Here is an 18,096-nt window from a genome sequence, read left to right as displayed (position 1 = left end):
AAACACAAGTTCAATTGGGATTAATTCTTCCTCCATCGATCAATTGTGATTTGCACCCAACATTTATTTTAAAACTCTAAACTACCCTTATCACATCTTCTGAATTTTTACATTCGGAATGAGAAAAAAAAACTTTTGGATCTTAGTGTTTAAAAAACATTTGTGTGTCCAAATAAGATAGTGGATAGTTATATCTAGAAGACACATCTCAGTTTCAGACTTATATATCCAGAACTTTCTTATTTGTATTGCGAATATGGATATCCAGAAGATTAAAGACAAAATAGATATTTCCTATACAGGTGTTGGGTGCAAATCACAATTAATCCAGGAAGAATTAGCCTTCAATTGATAACCTATCGCTATCCGATTATCCATTATATAGTTCCACATACGAGTAATGACATCTCATATTATATAAGTGAATACAAATCTCACCTTATAAATCAATTTTATAAGATTGAATTAACCTTAAAAGTCAACTTCTTAATTCAAGTTAAATATATAATTAAAATCAAACCGTAACTTACAAATCAATCATTCTAGAGATTAATTAAATTTAGAGTGACATCCTAATGTAAAAAAAAAAAAATACAATCTACAAAATATTAAACTCATTAATTATTAAATAAGATCTAGAAAATTATGAGTTTCCCTAATTTCTCTGTCAATAATAAAGAATGTGGTGAAAAAATATTATCAGTATTTTTATTGTAAATATTTCTTAAAAATTGTATGCAATAGTGCCCATTAACTTTTTAGGGTCTCGGATATATTCCCAAAGATCCAAATCCCTGTTAAAACGACAGAAATAGTCTTATGTAGCTTAATTCATCTCTTTTTTTTTAAAAAAAAAGGGGGAAAAAGAAGAAACCTGTAGTACTACTGAAGAGAATTTGCAAGAGCCAATACCACAAAATTTAGATGTAAACAAGAAAGTGGGGAAAATGAATCTCTTAACAAATTACAAATCAAACAAGGGAGAAAAAGAATAGCTGAGAACAAGCCTTTTTAATATACAACAAAGACTACCTTACCTCCAAATCATGTAGAAATCATACAATTTATCTCACTTTATGCTCATAATGCTAAACCAAACCCCATCATTGCAATCAGAACTGAAGTGGCCAATACCCACATCCCATTCAGTGGTGACCTATAATCACTGGCTCCACTGCACTCATCATTCGCTCCACTAAAGCAACCAGGCTTTGTTATTTTAGCCACACCACCCTCAAAAGCAAAGGTTTGGTTAGGTTTGCCACTGCTAAACAGCACACACCAGAAATATGGAGACCCTCCATCAGTACCTGTCACAGCAGCACCAAGCTGAGTGTGATTCTTACTGTAGAGTATGTCTAAGCTCTTTTGGTTCCTTATGAGGATTTCAGAAAATGCCTCAGGTGCATGTACATACTTAGTCTGGCACCCCAGGAAACGACCAGTCATAGGAGCAAGAGTTGATGCCTTAACACCACAGTTTGGAGCAAAAACTTCCGCAAATTGAGATTCCGGAGGCTTCTTGCCATCAGAACCGCCCACATCACCACAATTACCTTGGTATGCCTTAATGTATTGTAGTGCAATACATGCAAGACCCGGGTTGTCTGTTAAGGCTGATACCTTGTGAGCAGTTCTGTTTTCGTTTATTGCAGCTACCAACTTGTCAGCAGGGTTGTTAGTAACTTTGACTGCAACAAAGTTTTGCTCATTGTGTCACAAAAGGGATTTTAAAGAACAACTGAGTAAGGAGGCTTTGTATTTGAGGAAAGTAGTCATGTAAGAAAGCAAGGAAACTAGGTTTTCTGAACCATGTTTGACACATTATCAAACAAAAACAGGTAGTGAAACATACACTAACATCTCAAACACGTATAATACAAGACAAATCCAAAGAAAAAGGAACTAAAAAACTTCAATTAATAGATTATGTACTGCTTAATATTAATATGTTCGCCCGCAGAAGAACCTACCATCTGGCAAACACAAGCTTAATTAAGACAAATATGATGCAGATTGCCAATAATTGCCATCATGCTGAGAGCAATACAAGTCAGGAATTTTTTCAAAGCAACAATTTTCTTTTTCTTTCTTCCTGCACTTCATTCCCAAACTTTATCTTCCAAGATGACTAAAGTATGGCTTAAACAATCAATTCATCTATGAAAAATACAGATTTACAGTAGCCATTATAAATGCTAGAGATTTGTTTGCCTAAACATGTTCTACTATGAACCGATATCAAATCTCATTCCAAATTCCTAAATCCTAATTCCTAAACAAGTCCACCTTAACATAAAAGAGGTCACCATTTGAGGGTTCCATCAATTAAATCCTAGCGACAGGCATCACTTCTCAAAAGCCCTGTAGCAGATGGAAGTGGAAGGACAGAAAAAGTTTGAGCCCCAAATAATAAAGGCATAAATTTTACAGAGGTCAATTCACTTTGCTCCTAAGATTTTATATAGTGACTGTAGCAATGGTTATAGTTTGTCACAATCCTTGATACTGCGGAAAATCAAGGACAAATGCAACTACTGTGGTAGCAAACACTCAAAAATCCTTAATGTTGAAAATACAGGTATGGTTGCAGACCATTTTTCAAAACCTTGTTTGCTCCTTACCAGACATAAAAAGTTACAGTGTCAAACAAAGCCACCTGGCTGTCACGTACTTTACAACTTCATTGTTTCGTAATCATATCAACACTTCTATTTCTTTCCTCAAACTAGAAACGCCAGAGATAAAGCAAAAGTTATATTATAATGAAATCAATCTAGGGGAAATGACTGTATTAGCTCCAAAACAGTAAGCCTTAAATGGGTTATTGCTATTATACACAGAAGATGAACATCCTCGAATAGAATACTCCACGAGGAAACCGAAACATGATGCTTAACGAGTTTTAGTTAAAGCTGAAGGAAGACAAACATGATCGGTCGTCCAAATCAAGAATCAGCCGACATTCTTAACATACTTTCCTTATGTCCCATTCTCCATTTTCCACCATTATAGTCCAAGATCTAAAATGTCATCAATTTCTATGCCATGAAACAATTTACCATGAGAGACCAAACATATATACGAAAGTCCTAAGCAATTGAGATCTACTCATAGAACAGCTGACAGCATCACTGGCATTGTAGACAAGACAATCGATAAATTTAGAATGTAAAGAACACAGCCCAGAATGAGAAGAAGCTACAATGGGACGCATCAAGAAGACTTGATTTGAGTCAAAATACTACATCTTAAAGAGATTGTAAGGGAGATCAAACTTAGAGTACCCCAGACACTGACAGCAGCATTCCAAATCTGAAACCAAAATCACTAGATGGGGAGAAAAAAAAAAAGAGACTTGTTTTGGACTTACTTTGAGTATCAGCAGTGGCAACATAAACGAAGGAAAGGGTGAGCAAAAGATAGCACATAGTCATGGTTTTTGCCATTGTTACTGTTTCAGAAGACAGAAGTTCTAAGACAGATCTGCGTTGTGTCTGCCTCGAACTGGTGCCTTCAGGTTCAAATCTCAATATAAACTGCAACAAGTTCCACCAACCGAATGGTCCTTCCCAACTTTATGTTTTTCCTTTTTTTGGCACCTTCACAGTTCTCGAGGATTCTGCAATCTAATATTACAGCAAGTAAATCTCCATTAAAAAAATAAATTGAAGTTGTTATTGCCAATCAAATTACATCTTTTTTCTGTCGGTGAGGTTATATTTAGTTGTTCAAATTGGCAAATAAAATTCATTATGTTGTTCGAAAAGGACAAGAGACCAAAGAAATTATTATCATTCTACATTGTTTTAAAATGTTAAGAAATGCAAAGAATCATAGCTGTCTATTTTATTCCGGTTTTTTTTTTCAAGTTACGATGAGTCCATGATTTTCATTGTAATTGTAACATACACACTGAAAGCAAATTCATGTTTTTGTTGGTTAGAGATTGAGACATTCTAAGATTTTATAGAGTGTGTAGATTTTAGATGTTAAATTTGATTTAGTTGCAGTAAAACAAAGTTTTTAAATGTAATATAACAATGTTCTATTTTTTTTTTACACCAACTGTTCCTTGTTCATTTAATGGCTTGTGAGAAAAAATTATTTTACAACTAATTTATTTAATGGAGTTAACTATAATTGATAAATAATTTCGTTTTAAATATAGGATCAACCCAATTCACTTTCAAAGAATGATATTTATTAATTTTAATAACAAAATAATATGTATAACACCCGACAAAAACTATAACTTAATAATAGAAATTTCACTATTTAAAATAATACCTAAAAAAAATCACTTACAATATATCCATTGTATGATTTATGTAATTACTTTTTAAAAAAAAATATATTATTAAAATGAAAGAAGTTATAGAATAAGTTTTTTTTTTAAATGTGATTAGTAAAATTTGATGGCAACACCATTATTATTATGCTTCTTCTGCTCTTATATTTTCTCCAAACTCAAATATAAAAAAAAAATTATTATCACACTAATTTTTAAAATCAATTTTCATCATTTAATTTTAATATTATTAATTAAAAAAAATCCTAAAATGTTCACTGTTAAATGATGTGATGAATAAAAGAATTATTTGTTGTGTTTGTTTTCCAGTATACAGTGTTGATGCGGATTAAAAGGAGTAGATTATTGTTGTTTGTTAATGTTATTTTTAGAAATGAAGGATGGAAAAAAGTGGAAAGAAATCTTTTAGGCCACTTTCATTTGTAAGGACAAATGGATTCTTTACAATTTTGTCCTTGCTTTTTCCACTACATTATACGAACAATGTGTGAAGTAAAACCACAACTAAATTAATGATGTTTTATAAAGTGAAATTATACTATATATAATATCCAATACTTATATTTAAATTCAGAGAAGTATATATAAAAAACAAATTTTAGAGTTTTTTTTTCATACAAGTTATATGTTTAAATGTATTAACTATTAAATTTTATTTATGGAGTTATTAACCATGGAATCACAAGTTTAATTAAATATTTGATATTTTATTTATTAGTTTAACGCAGGTTGGTTCCGTATAGGCCCGCCTCATGTTTGATCTGTAAAATGTGGGTTGGGTTGGCATGTCCCACATAAGGAGTGCAAACTCATTTTAGGCAAATGCTTCCTATCATTTTTAACCTTCACCCAACATATTTTTTTAATTTCCAAAAATGTCCTTAATTTTGTAAATAAAAATCCAGAATTGAAAAGAATATATTCTAGAAAAATAAATCCATAAGTGGTTATTGAGTTTCGGAAATAAAAATCCGAAAACAAAAATTAAAATTCTATTTTGAATAAAAAAGTTCAGAATTGAAAATAATACATTTCGAAAAAAAAATCTAAAAAAGAGATTATTGTGTTTCGGAAATGAAAAACTCATTCCAGATAAAAAAAAATCTGTAATATAAAATTTAGTTCTGGAAAAAAAAATCCAGAACACATATTTCGGAAATTTTCTTTAAAGACAGTTTTGTCTTTTCCGCTGGAATCGGGTGTAGGGTGTAGTAATATGGTGCATGAAGCAATTGTCCTCATTTTACTGTCTGTCCCGCATAAGTAAGTTGCAGGTCTGCAAACTAGTCCGCATGAAAAAAAATGTATTTTTTTAAAAATTAAAATTTCATTAATTATAAAAAAACTTTTTCTTACTACTGAAATATTAAAATCAATGTTTCAATTCATTTAGTTAAAATAAAATAAAAAAGTATAAATTTAAGTATAAGAGTTGTTAGAAGACTTGATTAAAAATAATTAAAGTTTTATTTTGTATCTATTTTTTTCCTGTACATATATATAAATGTACAAAAGTATTTTATCAAAGTTTTGCTACAATATTTTAATGAAAATGACTAATTTTTTAGTTATCTTATTCAAATTTCTTCTTTATATTATTTTTTTATTAACAAATTTTAAATATAAGAGTTTACTTAAAACTAAATTTATTATCACTCTTAATTTTATCTCTTTTAAATGATTAAAATAAAATATTTTTTAATATATTAAATTTATTTATTTTAAATAAAATAAAATAAAAATAATACAATAATAAATTAATTTTATTATTTATTCATGCAAGTGAGTGGATCAACCCGCATGAATTACGAATTATACAGGACGAAGACCAAAACAGATTAGCGAGATTAATAAACTTACTCCACACCTTTTAGTAACCAACTAAAGACGAACCCGCAGCCTCATATTCTCATCCCTAAATTTTACTTTATTCCTTAGTTTTTTAAATGGTTAAATAGTCCTTTTATTTAGGTTTGGTTACTAACACGGTCTAAATTATATTACGTCCTTTCGTAAAATACACGCAACGAAGTCAAAATTAAATAACTATGTTATCTTCTCTGTAGTTTTATGTCAAACTTAATTTTATTGTCGAACACTACACGAGAATAAAACGCCTAATAATATACCTCTTATTAATATACACATTTGCTGCTCTCTTTTTTCAAGAAAGTCACGTTGTACATGTTAATAACTACAATTTAAGCATTGCAACTGCAACAACTTTTCTTTATTTTTTTTATAGATCCAACATTTAACACCTTCATATTCATCCCCAAATTCTCATTCTATAATTTTGTTGATTTAACTTATAAACTGAAACTAATAAAAAAGAAGAAAATTAATTATGTCTAAATCATATTAGTTGATTAAAATGTTATTAATTAAATTATAAATAACATTTTTCATATATAATTATTATTTAAACTACTTAACTCCATTGGTATATTTTTTCATATAAAATTTAATCAATAATATTATTAATTAAAAGTAGTCATTTTTTTTATCAATGGTGATGAATTAAGTATGTTGAATATATAAGATTGAAATTAGAAAATTAAAGTAGGAGGAATTTAAAAAACGAGTAGATAGAATTATTATGGAAAGTGGAAAGGATATATCTGCAAATTACAAAAATGTGGGAAGGGAAGAAGAGGAGTGGTTAGTGAGAGAGAGATGACAACTAAGAAGATAAGAGTGGGACCCACCGAATCGGTTACGTTATCGCCAACCATCAAGCCAGCCTCACTATTATGTTGTGTGGGAATGGCGTCACTTGGCACCCCTGCGCATGTTAGCAGCTACAGACCCTTGCAGTGTTCCACTTGGAAGGCGAAGCGAGTGAGGTGCGCAGTGTCGCCCCCAAGGTGGCGTGAGGGGCGGCGCACGGTGTCGTTCTCTCTGCTTCTCTCCCACCTCCTTCTCATTCCTCATCGTACGTACTTCTTTCACCGTTTCACTCCCTTCTTTCACCGTTTCATTCATCCTCTTCACATATTGGATTGGTTTCATGATATTGCCATTTTCAAGTGCAGGTGCCGCTGTTCAAGCAAGTCCTTTCGATAATTATGTTAAGAGGTATGAATTATCAATGATCATCATGTCATCATCTTTTCGCTTATACTTTGTGCATATCAGTTAGTTTTTCCTATAATTATAATTTAGTTAGTCGATTAGTTCCTTGTATTAATTTACGTGTGTTTTCTCAAGTTTTTATTCTCTTCAGATAGGTAAGCATCTCCAGTATTGGCTAGCTTTGCGATGATGATTCAATTATACATATTCTTTGCATTATGCTAGACTAAATGTAATTTGACTTGAGTTTCATTTTTATTACCTGGTTTTGATACTATTAACCAGTCAGAAATCATGAAAATGATTTTGAATTAGTTATTGGAAAAGATGACAAATATAACTATTTATGATTGGTCGATCTTGTAAAAGCTCTTTACATTGTTAATGCACTTTGTTCATTCAATTTATTTATTTATGTACTCATAAGGGGGAGGGGATGTTTGATTTATTTCGGTGGTAGATTTGCTTTTTTATAATTTATGGTTAAAAGAATGTTTATGTGCATCCGAAGAACGGTGATTTTAAAACTATTTTGTTCTGCAATGCTGTAGAAAAAAGCTTGATCCCCTGGAGGCTTATGTACCAGCTGTCATACTTACGGAGTTTCAGATCAAGGACTTAGGTAGTGCCTTTGTCTTGCTAGAATCCAGATATCAGAAAATATGTGATTTCGACTATTTGAAGTTATTTCTTATTCCTTACTCATAGTTAGTATTTTGTTCTATTTTCTAGGTTCCCAACGTTTCTTGATTATCTCATTTGGCTGGCCACATTTGCTAATATAGCTATCAAAAACAAATAAGCGCCTCACAAAAGGAAATTGATTGAAATACAGTTCTTTTGTTTCTGACTTAAAATTTGACATAATTCTGATGCCATACATTCTCTCAATTCACATAGTTGGTTTTGTCATTCCTGTACATTTTGTATCCTGGCTATTAGTATTGCTGTAGGTGTTCATATGACAAGGTTTGCAACAATCATAATTTGAATGTAATATAAATTTTATTTAGGCTTTTTTTACTACTGCAGAAAAAACATTACAGGGTGATGAACCCCAATATGACTTTTGTCGGTCTCTACTTCGTTCTGGGCCCGCAGCATCACTTCGTATAAATATAAGAGCAGTGAGTAAAGACTTCCTTCAACTTATTAGGTGTTCTTTTAGATGTGAAACTAATCTTTTCTCTTCATAAAGAAAAGTTAGAATTCTCTATTGAGTCCCCGGCCCCCCTCCCTCTCGGTCAGTTGAAAGGTTTATGAGGCTTCAATTTTGTGATTGAGTATGAAGTATTCGTATATTTACACACCGAGTCCTTTCTTATACACAGTTCCTCAACTTTAAATTCTGATACCAAGCTTCTATTTGCTACGAAAACAACTCTATTTGGTTGTTACTGTCTCGTTTAGGAGAGAAATAAAAAGAGAGAGAACATTGAAAACTGATATAACCATACTTGCCTTTGTTATCAAGCTAATTTCAAAAGACTCCTAAACAAGATGGAACAACCAACAGCTTCAATGAGTGTTGTTCAAAGCTCATGCCATTGCTGATATCTATCTTTGGATAAACTATTTCTCCTTCAGCGTGTCTAAAGCCATTCTCATTACGTTATCTTTATGGATATGAAAGTTAATTAGAGCACCACGGTCTTTTTGTAGGTGGCACAGTATGCATCTGACAGTGGCAATGGTAAAACTGCTTTCAATGATGTTGATGAATGTCTGAGGTATTGTAATCAATTTCCGAAAAAAATTGCATGAATTGACTGTCACGAGTAGTCATTGATCTATTATACATTGTATATAATTAAATTCTTTCAATATGAAAAAGTTCAAAACCCAATGAAAGATTTCTGCTTGTGCAGATCACTAGAAGAACTTGATTCCTTGCTTCTTAATGCAACAAGAAAGGATCCTGAAGCCTCGGTCAAATCAATGAAGGCAAAAATCAATTCCGCCCTTAACGCTCTAGACAGGTGATTTCTGTAGTTTTTGTTGTTTTTCTATCCATGGTATCTCTTCTTCCTCTTGCATATATTTCCCCTAACTGGTTTATGTTTGGATGTCAGTTGGGAATACCAAAAGTTCCTAAAGTAACAAGTTTTTCCTTCGTCTTGAAGTCAGAAATGCGCATTAAAATTTCTAAAAGCATTTTTCCAACTTTTATCCAAACATAGCTTTACATGATTGAGAAGATGTGATTCTTACTAGGCTTTATGTTTCAGCCTCTTAAAAACTGTGCCTTCAGATGTGCTGAGTAAAGGAAAGGTTATAGCTGATTCATACAGGGAACCGGAAGGCGAGGAAACAGGTAGTTTGGACCCTGAATTAAAGCAACTAGAATCAATACTATGAATATCTAACATGCTTATTCGCCTTTTATTATTAGTCAGCTTACTTGAGAACTTACGATTATAGAACCAATGTTCCAAATGCAAAACCTTAAAACACAAATAATATAATGTGGATCAAATATGAAAAAGGTTTTAAAGTATCGATCTGTTTTTTTAAACTTGACTGAGTTTTTTTTTATCTTCTGTGTTTTTAACAACGAGTCTTTAGTCATAAGGTATAACTCCCTTGTGTGTGTATATTAGCTAATTGTTTATCTCGAGACATATGTAAATGTCTAGTCTTAATTGTTAGAAGTGTGATCATATATGAAAATGTATATTATGAATTACAAGGGTGGTTAAATTTGAAAGAAAAATGGTGCAAACGAACATTTAAGCCTCACCCCTAGAACGAGAATACGAACTAAACAAAATGTGTTCTGCGGGATAATACCTCTTGACTAAAATCACTTTATAAACCTTTTTTATTAATTTTTCTAGAAGAATATTTTTAAATTTATGCGTAAGGTAAAAAAACCATATTTATAAAAAGAATAACGTCTTATTCTAAAAATTAGAAGGATTAATTTTATTTTTAGTTATTTAACATTTAGAGTAAAACTTATTTTTATTTCCAAATATATATACAAAAATGTTTTTCAATCTCTTGGTACTACCTACGTTAATGAGAAGTTGCCGCGAACTAATGGGTTGTCATGCAAATTTAAATGTAATACGTCAACTCATTAAATATTTTTGTTACTCCTAGTTTTCAAATAATATTGATCTTTTCAATCACTCAAGTTTTTAAATGACTTTTTCAGTTCCATAATTTAAAAGTATTTTTCTATATTCCAAATTTAAAAATATTTTTAAATCCCTATATTTCTTTTTTAACACTTTTAATCTATATATAACTTATTTTAATATCTGTTGAAGATAAAATATTCTAACATGGCTAATTGTATATTTCTTTATAAATTCGAAATATTTTCTTCAATTTTAAACTTCTGAAATTTGTATTAACAATAGTTTAAATACAAATTTTTGTAGCAATTTTAAACGTACCTCTTCCTCTCCTATTTCTTCCTCACTCTTCCATTCTCTTCAATCGGGCCAACTAAAAAAATATTTTTAAATTTGAAAGACGTAAAAAACTTTATAACTGTTTACATGGCATAGCGCATTCAAATTCACTTGATAGTACATGAGTTGTATACATGTGTCCAATTTCTACTAATAAGAAAATAAGTTCATAACGGTTTACATCACTCCATTATACTCAATGATTACACCATTATTGGCTAAAGTTTTTTTTGTAATGGTTAAATTTCTTTTAAAAAGGCTATGATATGATACCAAAATTATATTCACTCCAAATTTTAAAGAGTAAAACTAAGCCAATAAAGAAAAGAAAAACATATTTAAACTATATGACGTAGATTAACAATAACGACATTCAACTTGAAAACCTCCTTGACCTAAAACCTAAAAATTAAACAATTAAAACTAAATGTAATCTTACCTTCAGTCGTCAAAATCTGGGAGAATAAAAGCTCAAAATCATAATAGGCGCAAGTTAATTTCTCCCAGATATCAACCACACCTCGATATACAATCAAGTTACATAAATTTCAGTTTGCTTTATAATAGTATTTGAAAACGATAATAATACGTACTTTCACGGAATCATGTTATGGGGAAACTAAAACCTTGTGTTTTTCTTATTTTCAAAAATAATTTTGTTCTAATTCACTATTCCTTTAACTCATTCGCAAGTATTTGTACCTCTCAATATATTTTCTAAAAAAATGTCCTCTTAACACTCTAAACATTTTCAGTTTTTTTAAATACTTATTTTGAAAATAATTTCAAACATAAATATTGGTAATAAATTGATTGATGAATAATGTAAATTCTTTTAGAAAACAATATTTAAAACAAAATACAAAAGTAAAAAATATACCTGAATTCTTCATCACGGATTCGTTAGAAATTTGAAATTTGAATTGTTGATTTACAAGAATAGCAAGTAGAATAAAGATAAATTATTGCAACAAAAATAGAACTGATTTCCATGTGCAAAACAAACAATCAAATTTAAAATTTAGCCATTTACAAAACACGATGAAATAACAGATTTATTACGAAGCGCGCTTTAAATCCAAGTGAAAGAAATGCACTAACTAGGAAAAACTGACATCCTTGATCAAGGCAACAAAGTTGACGAACTGCTGAATATACGCTTCAAACTTGAACAAATTGTGCGTAATCTTCCCATGCTCATTGAGCTTATCTACGAACCACCATGAAGTTCAAAAAATAATTAGTCGAAGATCATGACCAAAAGTTATAATATTAAGCATTATTCCATCATTACGTATGAAAAGGTTAAATAGCTAAAAGCCTCAGTCAACACGCAAAGTGAATAAGGAATATAACAGAAAACTGAGTTCGCTATCACCTTTGGACAAAAGCGAACATCAAGAGTCTCCAATATAGTGCATTTTGATATAGCAACTTCAACAGCTTCCTCGTCAACATTGCAAGACTGAAAACCCAAAATATCAAAGATAAAAAAGTTTAATGAAACGAAGACTTGACACAAATTGATAAGGGGTGAGCTTCAATTTGATAGTAAATTTAATTGATGAAAATATGACAAGAACTACACTACAAAAAATAGCTATCCAAGTAAGAAAGTCCAACAACTAATAAATCCTACACTAGATAGAATCTTATACTTCCAAGGAGGGACTCGTGTCAATTACCTTGAAATTGGATCGTAACACAATATACTAAATTCATTTCTAACAAACTAAAATTACGGTGGAGCACAAAAAGCCAATCTCAAATCCGAACATGATTCTATAAAAGACTTATCCAACCCTCTAGAGTTCGTAAGAAACCTTTAAACAGGGAAATACTCGATTATACAAGGTTTGAAAGGGGCAAGACAATCCAAGACAAGAGAATTAAGTAAATATGTAATAGGTAAAATCAGTGATACACAGAGCAGCAAGGGAATCTTTCAAACATTTCAATAAATATGTAATTCACAAAAGATAACCTACACATTACGTAATATATATTATTAATATATATATATAGTAAAGTATATCTAAAACAAAAGGATAAGACAACACTGAAGCGCCAATATTCAAAACTTCTAACGGATTAAAATTAGCATGGAAGGCTTAATACCTGAAGGAATAGACTAGTCAATCTTGGACACTCTAGCTTCAAAATTTCCAAAGAGGAACAATTGCTGAAGAGAGAAGTTAAAACGTTACCATATATCTTATATGAGATGGATAGAAACCAACATACATTTATTGCAGACCCAACCATACCTTAAATTAAGAAAGCATAGGTTGAGACAAGTAACATCAACCTCTTTCAAATTTGCAGACAGCGAAAGGTTTAAAATTAACAAATGACAACAATTTGCCCTCAATGGAATGACAACCTTCCTAATATTTGGACACCCAACACAATTTAGGTTTTGCAACAAGCGAGGGGATTGCTCACTTGATTCGGGAACATTCTCATTAGAACTTGCCCTGTATAGGGTGTTTACAGCAGGCAAATTCTTACTCTGCCCACAACTGCATCCCCAATTCAAATCATGCATATTCAAACAGCCATTCAAGCTCACATGAGTGAGGTTTGTGCAGCAAGCAAGAAGCTCATCTATGGCTGACTGACAGAAAGTTCCGTAAGACAAGTCCAACTCCTGAAGTGCTGGTAAAGCCCCTCCTTTGTAAAGAGGTTCAAGTGATGTTTCAGTGAGATATTTGCATGCTTGCAGCTTTAACACCTTCATGAAACAGGTGGAAAAAAAAAGTAGCACTATCAGCAAAGATGAAGATAATAAAAAAATAAAAGTCATATAGCATGCCAAATTATCAAGAATTAGGTGGAGAAAAGACAAATTGAAACTATGAGAATATGACACCATGATGAGAGTACACAATACTGATTATAAAAAAAGTATTATTCTAAACCCATCTCATTAGCACTACTCCCGATTAAAAAAAAGTACAAGAATAAGAAACCGTGCTCCAGTGGTAACTCTAACCTTTAGCTGTAAACAAGAATCAAAAACAGGCTGCAAGTTCACCAAGAAAGTGTATGATAAGTCAAGAACAGTCAAATTTGGAAGACAATATAAAGATCGAAGACCCGCTGAACCAATTGATGGGCATGACATCAATATCAATGATTCAATCAGTGGGCATGAGACAGTTGTAGCAGACAAGCAGTCATCAGTTAGTTGGCTGTAATTCCAAACAGTAAAAGTCAGTCAGCATTCAGAAGGAAGAGTCTGGACATGTTCAGAGAAACCATTAATGAATGTTTTAGAAAGGATAAATAGGAAAGTAATGTATAGATAACCTGCAAAAGGAGGCATCTAGAGATGTTAAGAGTGGACAATTAATGAACGCTTCAGATAGTACACCACATCCTTTCAACTCAAGTGACACCATATAAGGTGCTTCGATTCTGAGTGTGCTTAATTTAGGACATATTCCTAAATTGAGGGATGAAAGACCAACCTGGAAGTGAGGCATGAAAAGAAAAATACTTAGCCTCTAGCTAGTGTAAATCAGATTAACACAAGTTCATCTCATTCAAAACAGAAATGTTTTCTAGAAGGGAGACCTAGATGTCTTACATTGTAAAGTATAAACTTCATAGCTTGAAAAGAACACAATCAGGAAAACAAACAAGCAGAAGACTTCATATTTCATATTCAGTAGCTGTGAATGATTTAGCAGTATACCAAATATTCAAAATAAAAAGAACATAAAGAATTAAAAAGTTTAATCTTATGCAAACAGATTATAAAGCAACCAATAGCACTTACTGGACAAAATGACGCTCTTTCCAAATGATCACAGCCATCCAAAACAAGTTTCTCCAGATTAGGGCATGTGAGATCAAGATTAGTTATTGCCCGGCAACCACCAAGCGAGAGACAGATCAAAGAGGTACTGATGAATTGAACTGATGTCAAACTCTGAATTCATCAAATCACCACAGGTTAGAATTTTAAAAAATAATTAACAAAATTACAGGCAATAACTCCATAGGCAAAATTCATAATATGACATTACGGATATATACTGGAAAATACGTCTAAAAAATTATATAAAATACATGACAGTTATTAGTTGATACTAGTGGTGTAGATCATGCACAAGCAAATTAGGGAAAATGAACACCACCAAATGATTAAAATATACCTCACAATTATCAAGAACTAACGATTTCAACACTGGACAGCCTCCACCATCATTAAAAACATTGCATACAGAATTATTCAAAGATTCACACTCAGAGAGATCCACTTCTTGCAAAGATTGGCATTGCAAAGCCAATGTGGTTAAGCTGTCCTGCTTTGGTATAGTTAATTTCTGCATTGCCACAATTCTGCCTTTAATCCATTATAGTACAGGCAAATATGGGAACAGAAAACGAAGGACATAATTATGACATACTTGAAGTGAATTTGATGTGATGTTTATACGATGGAGCACAGGACAATTGGACACCAAAATAGAAGACAGCATCAGGGTCATCAAGTTCAAATCGGAAAATCTGATAACATAAATAGTTTAAGAAAGAAATTACAAAAGGAAGTACTAAAAAATACGGTGAATAGAAGCATTAAAAGATGTGACAAGAAGCAAAGGTGGCCATACTTGCGACAATGAACCAATCTAATGTTCTGCAAGCGAGGAAGATCTAAAGACACTGATGTCAATAGGCTACAATTATCAAGCTCCAAAACCTACAAAAGCAGTAACATCATTTCTCATTTACAAGTCTTGCCCGAGAAGTAAGACATTAATATGAGCCTCGTGGACAAGTCACATACCTCCAACATGTAACTATAAGCTATTGCAGCCATTGAAGCTGAAGTGATGCCCTCACAACTGTGAAGCTTCAGAACTGTTAACATTGGCAGTCGAACAGTCTTTCAAATAGGAAGGGGAAAAGCATGTCAAAATAAGGCAGATTGAATCTATAAAGGCAAAAAGTGATTATAGACTCAAAACATACCTCCAAGGATACATTTGGGCAGTATGATGCATCAAGGAAACTAAGGTTAGCACAATTCTGGGCTATTTCCCTTAATGTTTCATCACTAACACATGAACAATTAGACATGTCCAAAGAAACTAATTGCGGGCATGATGTAACAGCCGATCGAATAGCAGAATCAGGAAGTTTGTGGCAAGACCCTATATCAAGCTCTTGCAAAAGGGGGCAGTTGAGTACAGTCTGAGCCATGTTACTGCGCTTCAAGGACATGGTTTCAAGTTGTGGGCACCTGGAAAAGAAAAAGATATTACATTTGAGTTCCCTGGCAAAGATAAAGCTAAATGTGCGCTAACCACTGAAACATATTCACCTGACTGCTATTCGCATCACACGGCACTTTGTCAACTGGAGATGACACAGTCTGTCGTGATTAACTGATATTTCCTGAATACCACTGCCAAGTATAGCATCATTGATGCTCAGTTTCCTCAACATAGAACAATCAGCCAAAGCATGGAAAAAGCTATCCATTATATTTCCTCTTCCCAATGTTAAAGCCTCAAGATTTCTGAAAACAGTTATAAAGAATGAGAATGAATCACAGGTAACTTAATTAGCAACCCAAATACCGAAGAAGCTACCAACCTTAACGAAGAGACGGCCTTCATGACAAGCTGGTAAGATGGAGGACCGGACAAGCGGATTGTTGTGATTTTAGGATAACGCCTACAGATGTCCTCGACTACACAAAGACACAAGCATTGTATCAGCACATTTACAAGATTACGAGGGACACAGAGCATTATTTCCACTACCCATATTTGAAAGCTAAAAGGTACCAAACATTTACAAATAACAGTTTATTATGAAATATATTCGCAGGCTCACATTGCTCAACAGATATGTTACGATCTTCAAAATTCAAACTCTTCCAAAAGTCTTCATGAGCACTAGCAGTACGCCACTGCTTACAAACCCTGGCAGCTTTGCAGAGATTGGAGTGATCCAAAAAGGAGAAAACCTAAATTACAGGGGGAACGGGTAAGGATAGACTTCCGAATTTCAAACCATTAAAATAGCGAGAAATGGTAAATACCATGTGCAATAAATCATCCGTAAGATCCATCTTGGCTACTAGATCATCTACATTTGCGATGTCACTGTCATCTCCTTCATCAAAGTTACTCTCCTCGCCAGAAGACATCAACCTCAAAGCATCATCGTTGGATCGAAGAGACGATCCTTGAAGATCAGTATAATCACCATACTCGGCAGATGCACTGGATTTCCCAGAATTCGAAGAACTCGCAATGGTAGAATGAACGCCACTGCCAAAAAATAAACGAACATCAATACACCACATTTACCAATAATGCAATAACATCCTTGTCCCGCGTGCATTTTCCAATTATCCCAATTCAGAAATGAAGACCAATCGTAACACAACCCTAGTGAAAAACAGCACATCTTAAAGGTAACGAATGCCCAATGCCAACGACTCGCACTCAACAAACTCACTCGAAATCAAAATAAACTCTGATGCGCTTCCGGCGATTGTCCTCGGATGAAGCGGAAGTACTCTCTCCATCGGAACGACGCCGGTGAGACGAAAACCTCTCCATGCAGTGAATGGACAGAATGGGTCCCGCGAAGAGAGAATAGAAACGACGAGGCTTGAAGCTTATGCAGGAGCAAAAAGTAACGGCTGATAAACCCTAGGTCTGGATCGCGCACATTTGGCGAGAAACCCTAAGGCGAAACCAGTTTCAACAGAGAATTTGTTTCTGTGTTTCCAGAAAATGTGGAAATTGAACACAGAATAGCGATATGAAAGAATGGATCCGGTCGGATACGTTGTTGCGATTTTGGCTCCTCTCAAAGTCTTGTGTTTCTTTCTTTCTCTTCTTTGCGGAAAGCTAGTTTACTAATCAGAGAGAGATTTCACGAGGTAGACGACGGCGTTTAACCTGATATTTATTGTTTGTCTGTTTATTTATTTTCTTGTTTATTTATTTAATTAATTAATTATTTAAAAATAAATTTAAAATTGCGGTTCGGCGTGTTGAGTTTGAAAAAGGGTGCTTAGTGGTTGCTGTCTCTTTTTGCGTCTACAAAAGTGGTGCTAATGGGAACCAACCAAAGGATGATGTCTTGTCTTGATGAGATGAGCATTTTTATTTCTGATTTCAATTTTGAAGACAATAAAGAAAGACTCCATTAACATTCATCATTTTATGGGACTCTCTTGCTTCCAATTCTTCTCTCTTCTCTTCAAAATTTTCTTCTTAACATTTTTCATCTTCTTTTCATGTTATTAAACAA

General features: G+C 32.8%; 3 protein-coding genes across 5 annotated transcripts; 1 reads left to right on the top strand and 2 right to left on the bottom strand.

Annotated features, from left to right (window-relative positions):
* Positions 1–895: 895 nt before the first annotated feature.
* LOC137821290 (uncharacterized) lies at positions 896–3,742 on the bottom strand. Its single transcript, XM_068625806.2, has 2 exons — positions 3,374–3,742; positions 896–1,691 (listed from the first exon to the last, which is right to left on the bottom strand). Exons 1-2 carry the CDS (start codon positions 3,447–3,449, stop codon positions 1,081–1,083), a joined length of 687 nt encoding a protein of 228 aa, XP_068481907.1. The 5' UTR covers positions 3,450–3,742; the 3' UTR covers positions 896–1,080.
* Positions 3,743–6,956: 3,214 nt separating this feature from the next.
* On the top strand, positions 6,957–9,902 carry LOC137820023 (uncharacterized). Of its 3 annotated transcripts, XM_068623790.2 has the most exons (7): positions 6,957–7,247; positions 7,348–7,390; positions 7,939–8,009; positions 8,420–8,514; positions 9,050–9,117; positions 9,256–9,366; positions 9,616–9,902. In XM_068623790.2, exons 1-7 carry the CDS (start codon positions 6,989–6,991, stop codon positions 9,743–9,745), a joined length of 777 nt encoding a protein of 258 aa, XP_068479891.1. In that variant the 5' UTR covers positions 6,957–6,988; the 3' UTR covers positions 9,746–9,902. The 3 variants fall into 3 exon arrangements, with proteins under 3 accessions (XP_068479891.1, XP_090150843.1, XP_090150844.1); XM_090294717.1 differs by lacking the exon at positions 7,939–8,009 and having other exon boundaries at positions 7,039–7,247; positions 7,343–7,390; XM_090294718.1 differs by lacking the exon at positions 7,939–8,009 and having other exon boundaries at positions 7,066–7,247.
* A 1,782-nt stretch (positions 9,903–11,684) lies between these two features.
* On the bottom strand, positions 11,685–17,761 carry LOC137820022 (F-box/LRR-repeat protein 15). Its single transcript, XM_068623789.2, has 17 exons — positions 17,293–17,761; positions 16,871–17,102; positions 16,663–16,795; positions 16,420–16,516; positions 16,145–16,342; positions 15,793–16,063; positions 15,608–15,706; positions 15,432–15,520; positions 15,228–15,327; positions 14,973–15,143; positions 14,594–14,746; positions 14,122–14,282; positions 13,805–14,003; positions 13,077–13,543; positions 12,928–12,991; positions 12,188–12,274; positions 11,685–12,019 (listed from the first exon to the last, which is right to left on the bottom strand). Exons 1-17 carry the CDS (start codon positions 17,394–17,396, stop codon positions 11,933–11,935), a joined length of 2,712 nt encoding a protein of 903 aa, XP_068479890.1. The 5' UTR covers positions 17,397–17,761; the 3' UTR covers positions 11,685–11,932.
* Between the last annotated feature and the right edge of the window lie 335 nt (positions 17,762–18,096).

This window comes from Phaseolus vulgaris, chromosome 9 (assembly GCF_051622355.1).
Source record: "Phaseolus vulgaris cultivar YP4 chromosome 9, ASM5162235v1, whole genome shotgun sequence".
NCBI classification, from domain to species: domain Eukaryota; kingdom Viridiplantae; phylum Streptophyta; class Magnoliopsida; order Fabales; family Fabaceae; genus Phaseolus; species Phaseolus vulgaris.
This window is presented reverse-complemented; position numbering and strand designations above follow the sequence as displayed.

Bases quoted from the DNA above. Each gene is read 5' to 3' on its own strand.
- LOC137821290 (XM_068625806.2), bottom strand. From the start codon at position 3,449: ATGGCAAAAACCATGACTATGTGCTATCTTTTGCTCACCCTTTCCTTC. The intron at 1,692-3,373 runs GTAAGTCCAAAA...ACTTTGTTGCAG, and splicing joins TGCCACTGCTGATACTCAAA to TCAAAGTTACTAACAACCCT.
- LOC137820023 (XM_068623790.2), top strand. From the start codon at position 6,989: ATGACAACTAAGAAGATAAGAGTGGGACCCACCGAATCGGTTACGTTA. The intron at 7,248-7,347 runs GTACGTACTTCT...TTTCAAGTGCAG, and splicing joins CCTCCTTCTCATTCCTCATC to GTGCCGCTGTTCAAGCAAGT. The intron at 9,118-9,255 runs GTATTGTAATCA...CTGCTTGTGCAG, and splicing joins GATGTTGATGAATGTCTGAG to ATCACTAGAAGAACTTGATT.
- LOC137820022 (XM_068623789.2), bottom strand. From the start codon at position 17,396: ATGGAGAGGTTTTCGTCTCACCGGCGTCGTTCCGATGGAGAGAGTACT. The intron at 15,521-15,607 runs GTATGTGACTTG...CTGCTTTTGTAG, and splicing joins CTTATAGTTACATGTTGGAG to GTTTTGGAGCTTGATAATTG. The intron at 15,328-15,431 runs GTATGGCCACCT...TTATGTTATCAG, and splicing joins AGATTGGTTCATTGTCGCAA to ATTTTCCGATTTGAACTTGA.